Source organism: Nuphar pumila, chromosome 16 (genome assembly GCF_984573655.1).
Source record: "Nuphar pumila chromosome 16, dmNupPumi1.hap1.1, whole genome shotgun sequence".
Lineage (NCBI taxonomy): Eukaryota > Viridiplantae > Streptophyta > Magnoliopsida > Nymphaeales > Nymphaeaceae > Nuphar > Nuphar pumila.
The window spans coordinates 1,976,075-1,982,505 of NC_143264.1; the positions used below are offsets into that span (position 1 = coordinate 1,976,075).

The following is a 6,431-nucleotide window of genomic DNA, read 5'->3' on the forward strand; positions in this document are numbered from 1 at the left end:
AGTTACACTCATTTTTTGAATATGATGTCTCTTGACAGCCTAACATTCCGCACCATATAGTAAAGCGAGCCTAATAATCGTCCTATAAAACTTTCCCTTCAACCGCATTGGCATTTTACGATCGCACAACACTCCAGTTGCACTTTTCCATTTCATCCACCCAACCTTTATCCTATGATTTACATTTCCATCAATTTCTCCATACTTTTGAATGATAGATCTCAAATATTTGAAACACTCATCCACCTGTATTTCTTGCTCACCAAGCTTCACTACACTCACATCCCTACTTCGTTGCTTACTAAACTGATATTTTATCTATTTTGTCTTACTCTTACTCAACTTAAAACCTCTTGCTTCTAATGTCTGTCTCCATAATTCTAACTTAGCATTAACCCCAACTCTAGACTCATCAATCAAAACAATATCATCAACAAACAACATACACCACGACACATTTTCTTGAATTGATCTCGTAAGCCCATCCATAACTATAGCAAATAAGGAAGGGTTTAAAGCAGATCCTTGATGTAATCCAACCGTTATAGGAAAATTGGTTGTCACCCCTCCACAAGTGCGGACATTGGTTACTACTCCTTCATACATATCTTTAATTATACTAATGTACTTGAGAGAAACACCTTTCTTCATCATTATCTACCAGATAGTGTCCCTAGGTACTCTATCGTATGACTTCTCCAAATCAATAAAAACCATATGCAAATATTTGTTTCTCTCTCTATATCTCTCAATAAGTTGTCTAAGAAGATGTATAGCTTCCATAGTTGATCTTTCAGGCATAAGACCAAATTGATTCTCCGATATCATCACAACCTTCCTCAACCTAGACTCAATCACCCTCTCCCAAAGTTTCATAGTATGACTCATGAGTTTTATACCACGATAGTTTGTGCAATTTTGTATATCACCCTTATTCTTATATAGAGGCACCAAAGTACTCTTCCTCCACTCATTAGGCATCTTAGTTGATATATATCCCCACTTACACAAAAAAATTTTTTTTGTGAGGGCACATAGTTTTTGTTAGGAGATTAAAAAGATAGGTGCCCAAGGCATCCCATGACAAAAAACGAGGTGCCCAAGGCACCCCCATGACGAAAGAAGGGGTGAAGGTTTTGGGCCTGTAGCGTTCCCCCTTTATCTCTCTACACTTCGTTCTATAGGGACGATACTAAGGAGTCCTACAGTCTAGTATTGATATTACATGGATTGGTGAGAACTGTCAATTTCTGTATTGCTTTCTATTTCCTTTGCTTAATGAATTTTCGCCTTCTCAAAAAAAAAAAAGACATAAATAGCTTTTGCCAGTAAAAATGTGCCCTTGTTGGTGTCAGAGACACTATTGATGCATAACTGTTCCAGGGATGTTCATGAAAAGTTTTTTGGTTGACTTTTACTGGCGCAAATATGCATTACATTTGATTATTTATTGACACAGCTTTATGTCAGTAAATTGAAATCAACTAGAGCAAAGGTGTGCCACAGAAGAGGGATTGATGATTCTAAAACTGCGTCAGTAATGTCAAAACCATTGAATCATTAATGACACACCCCGTCTACAAAACCCTTAAACTTAGCCTTTTCTGTGGCAAGGTGAGGTTTTTTTTTTTTAAAACTCGTAGAAACCGCACCTGGCACGAAGACCTGATTGTGCTGGCTCAGCCTGCCTTACTTACTGTCATACCGACAGCGTAAAACTCTTTGGCTAGGAAACTGCTAAGGTGGTGGTGGTGGTGGTGGTGGTGGTGAGTGGTGGTGGTGAGTGGTGGGGGGCGGGGTTGGAACCTGTGTTTCGTGGAAGAGGGCTCTGTGGTAGGTGTTGCCCTCTTGTACGCGATACAAAAGCGATGGCCTAAAATAACAAACTTTAAAATGATGTGTAACATGCTTAAAAGTTGCAAACAATCAATGCATCTTTTGTGCTTTTATTATAAAACTATACTGGCTTTCTTGTGTACCATACCGTTGATGCTATAATAATTTATGTATGACTAAGGACAAAAAATAAATAAATTGCAACATTAAACTTCCAAGCATCCAACAAAGTCCATGAAAGTGATCTCAAGATGTATGGTCTTGGTAAAACCGAGTGAGAAAGAACCAATTGTGTCACTGTGGGCCCTACTGTCATTACTCTCTCTCTCTCTCTCTCTTTGTCGATTTGTGCTCCAGTCAAATGGGAAATTGCAATGGTGGGGGCCACATGCGAGACCTCCATCCAAGACAAAGACTTGAATAGGAGCATAGTAGGGTCCGAGTCCAGGACCACAACTTGACGAAAGACACCAATTGGGAGAGAGGAAAGGCTTGGTCAATAGTCAACTACAATTTTTGGCTATTTTTACCAAGCCAATGGATGCTATGGTCACAAGATTAGGTGTGTAAACCTTAATCACAAATATTGTTCACAGAATTTTATGGGCATGTTTGATTTTCTCGATTTCTTGGCTTAATGATGTAAATTGAGAGGTCTTGATTTTCGAAAAAACTACGTTATTCTACTCCTACTGAATTTACGCTACGAAAAGATTTATTTGGATCTAATTTCATTAGTGTATGTTTATTTGGATTTCTTATGTAGAATTGAATCATTTTATGCAATAGATTCATCTCGGATCCAAAGTAGACCTAGGGTTTGTCGTATTTTCTTATAAATACTCGTTATAGGGTTTATGTTGGGGGAAGAGTTGAATGATAATGAATTGTTATTTTCTTGAGTTTTATGCAATTTCTAGTTTTTCTTACTTTTCTTTGCGTTTCGGGCATACAAATAGTGTAGCATAGTTTTTTTTTGCAAATCATGCATGCATGGAACCACACTTGATCCAAGCTTATAGCAAATGAGGGACCTCAGATCCAAGGAGATATGAGGATTTGAGATCACTAAAAAACCCTCAAGTCCAACGTTTCCTGGTTTGGTGATAGGGTAAGAGGGTACGTCAGACTAGAGATCCATGGCTCTAAGATCTTATGATCTCATATCCCTAAGATGGTTGATTGTATTGATTTGAGATCCTACCCAAAGAAATATATCTTAATTTTTTTTCTTGTTGTCCTCAAAATTAAAGGCAAATCTTGATACATTTATGGTTCAAAAAATCAAGAAAAAAATGTGAATATTAACAAAATTAAAAGTACAAGAAATCAAAATAAAATCATGATAAATTTTAGATCTTGAAAATCTTGTGATATTTGGGATTTTCACAAGTGATGAAAACAGCCGTTTTCAAAATTCTCTAGACTTTTCTATGGATCAAGCACCGTGGATATGGTTTATATGCATGGTTTTACTTAGTACACAACATTATGCGTTTTAAATCATCTAATTGTACTAAAAAATTGATGGTTTAAAATCTACAAAAAATTTATGATTGAAAAAAATTGTATTTTTACAATAAAAACGGCCAATCCAATATATGGCTCCTAGTAATCAAACCATACTGAACACATTTGTGGGGTCAGATTAATTGATAAGATGGTAGTTGCATCAATAGACACTGTCCAACCAGGACACGTCGCATTCAGGACAGACGAGTTGGAACCAAGGAGTAGGGTTGTCAGTGGTTCGAGATTGCTTTAGACTCAGGAGGAACCAAACCCATACCTGATTTGAGATGCTGGTACCTGGTCTGGATCCGGGTTCATTCGAACCCACCATAAGAGAAACCATACACGGATGCTGTAAGGATTACACGAACCAGACCCAGAACATACTCAATAAATTCATATTTTTTTATCCTTTTTTACATTGAAAAAATTGCAGATCTTAGTCAGGAACTCGGGTTGGGCTCGGGTCTGGTATGGAATTTCAAAAACCATACGCATGTTCATACATTAATCGGACCCTTTGGATCTGACCTGGATTCTATTGGAAACTCTTTATTTATCACCAAACCCTGACCTTAGTGGGTTTAGTATGGGTCTGGTCCGGGTCACACCCGACCCATTGACACCCCTACATATAGGTGATCTGACTGTTGCTTCTCCTTTCTTTAGTACAAAACAGGCCCAAGCAAACATCGATGGTGCTCCTATATGTCTGGCAGCAATTCACACAACAGATGAAGAAAATTTCTGGGAATATCTGTTCTACGAAAAAATTTCTGGGAATATCCTGATTACAGGTGATGCCATAAAATCGATCGGTGGACCTTTTTCCAAGATGCTGAGAAAAATCATAAAATCATTTATTTGCCACTGAGAATGAAAATTATGGCTTCCAAGTTTAATTATTTGCTACTAATGAAGGTACGGAACTATTGAGAAGAAACCACCTTCATTTCATATTTTCTTCCGACTTTCTCTGGGTCCTTTCCTACCCTACCGATGTGGTCAACATGGTTTGCTTAATAGGAAATAGGTTTTAAATTATGTGATTGTGACATGTACCAAAACTAGATGTTTCTTGATCTTCAAAAACCAACGCTCCACAATATACCAAAACTTCATAACTCAAAATGATATTCTTACATGGGAAAATAACCAGCCAATGTCCTAATAAGCAAGCAAACGACGCCCAACCCAACTATACATTGGGATTGAGTTGATACATTCTGCACTTATAATTTACAGCTCAAAAGTTCGGTACCTTCATTTGTACCAAATATTAACCCCTGATGAGACAACCTGTCTCTCCTTGAAAACATTGCACACAGCTGCATCAAGTCTACATAATGGAACAGGGGTCAGGGTTGTTGTCATAGACTGGAACATGTTGCACAATATACTGCGAAACGCAAGGATGGCAAACGTAAGGCCACGATTCCACGCCCGTCTTCTTCTCACTCTTCACTTCTTCTTTCTTCTCACTCTTCACTTCTTCTAAGCTCACCAACTCTGTCCTGAAATTTTTCCTCAAGGATTTCACCAGACAGAAAGGATTCATGCCCTCACCAATCACTACCAATTTGGTTTTGTCCTCTCCATCCACAGCCACTGATATGAGACCTGCATCCAAAAGATCAATGGTTGGTTCTATGAGCAAATCCTAAGTTCCCCCTTGCCTGTGTCGAATTTCAGGCTGGAGGACAAAAGACACACACCCAATGGTTTCGAACTCATGAAGCCCTGTCAACTTGGTGATGTTCGCAAGTGACCCCTACCGGGATGAGTGGAGCCCTGCGGGCGACTTGCTGAAACTTCAGCAGAAGATTTGACTCATGGTTGGCTGCCTGGGTTTGAGAAACCCTAGAGAGAGAAAAACTAAAGAGAACAAGAAATCTATACCTTCAGCACCTGCAACAATCTTCAAAGCTTTAGACTTGCTCTTCTCATCAAACATATCCAGCTTGAGCACCAACTTTTTCTGCAACAAATTCATAACCAACTTTAAATTTCTTCCAAAAACAAGATTAATGAAACATCTGCTCCAAACATCCGTAGGCAGTAGTTCCAAGAGAATTGTAAGAAACCAATGTTTCTTAAGACAACTGAGGCTTTATCCTGATTCACAGACTTCTCGATACTAGTAATAAAACGAATTACGGATTCGGGTACTCTTTTTTCTCCTTGAAATTTATCCAACTGCCCCCCAAAAAAAAAACTTTCTTGGATATATATAATGCGTGTATTAATGACAGGGAATGTTTCCACACGAAGCTCGCGTTCTGCTTTGTTTCATTTATAGATGAGCCGAGTCATGAGCTCAATCCATTGCTAATTAACGAGCCAAGCTCGGACATGCCCTGTTAGGGTTCGTTCAACTTGTTTACCAGCTCTACTAGTAGCATGAAGTTCCAAAAAAAAAAGAAAAGTTACTCTAGATTTTCTTCATACCTTCATGATGATGCAACAGCAGAGTTTTTTGAGGTAGTCCCCCTGGTTGTTGAGAAACTTGAGTAAGATGGCCACTAGAATCACTAAGTTTACAAGAGAGTCTAATCGTGAGAGAGAGGCTAGGTGAAGCACCCTCATTATATAGGAGAGAGACAAGCCTTGGTAGTTGGTAGTGACTTGCGTGGGAGAAAATTGTGGGACCCGGAATATACTTTGTCAATTAGTTTGAGGTATTTCTTTGAACTTGTCAAACATTGGTCTCGACCAATCATAGCGTTGCACCAGTAGAAAGTTGAAGTCAAAGGTGTGAATATTTTATATCTTTCGAACTTGTCAAAGAAAGGGGGCTCGATCAATCATAGATCTTATTTTAGGGAAAATTCATTTTGTGGTCAACCTTTTGCACTTAATTGTTAAAAATAGGCATGAATTTACTGATATTGGCATCTATTTTTCTTGAATCTTCCAAATAAAGGAATATTTGTTATCTATTAACTCAGGTTAAATTATAAGTCAAACTACATTCAAAACTTTCGTAACCAAATATTCAAGATATTTACCTTTTTTCTTTATTATGAGAACGAATGAATATTTTTAATTCCAAAAGACAATGGAAAGAGAAAAAGATCACATTT

General features: G+C 38.0%; 1 protein-coding gene across 1 annotated transcript; it reads right to left on the reverse strand.

Annotated features, from left to right (window-relative positions):
* Positions 1–4,465: 4,465 nt before the first annotated feature.
* Positions 4,466–5,899, reverse strand: LOC149812643 (heavy metal-associated isoprenylated plant protein 47-like). Its single transcript, XM_089992493.1, has 3 exons — positions 5,797–5,899; positions 5,248–5,326; positions 4,466–4,968 (listed from the first exon to the last, which is right to left on the reverse strand). Exons 1-3 carry the CDS (start codon positions 5,800–5,802, stop codon positions 4,688–4,690), a joined length of 366 nt encoding a protein of 121 aa, XP_089848619.1. The 5' UTR covers positions 5,803–5,899; the 3' UTR covers positions 4,466–4,687.
* Between the last annotated feature and the right edge of the window lie 532 nt (positions 5,900–6,431).

What these genes read in the sequence shown, in the direction of transcription:
- LOC149812643 (XM_089992493.1), bottom strand. An exon ending in GATTGTTGCAGGTGCTGAAG is followed by an intron (nt 4,969 to 5,247) that starts GTATAGATTTCT and finishes TTTTGGATGCAG; the next exon opens with GTCTCATATCAGTGGCTGTG.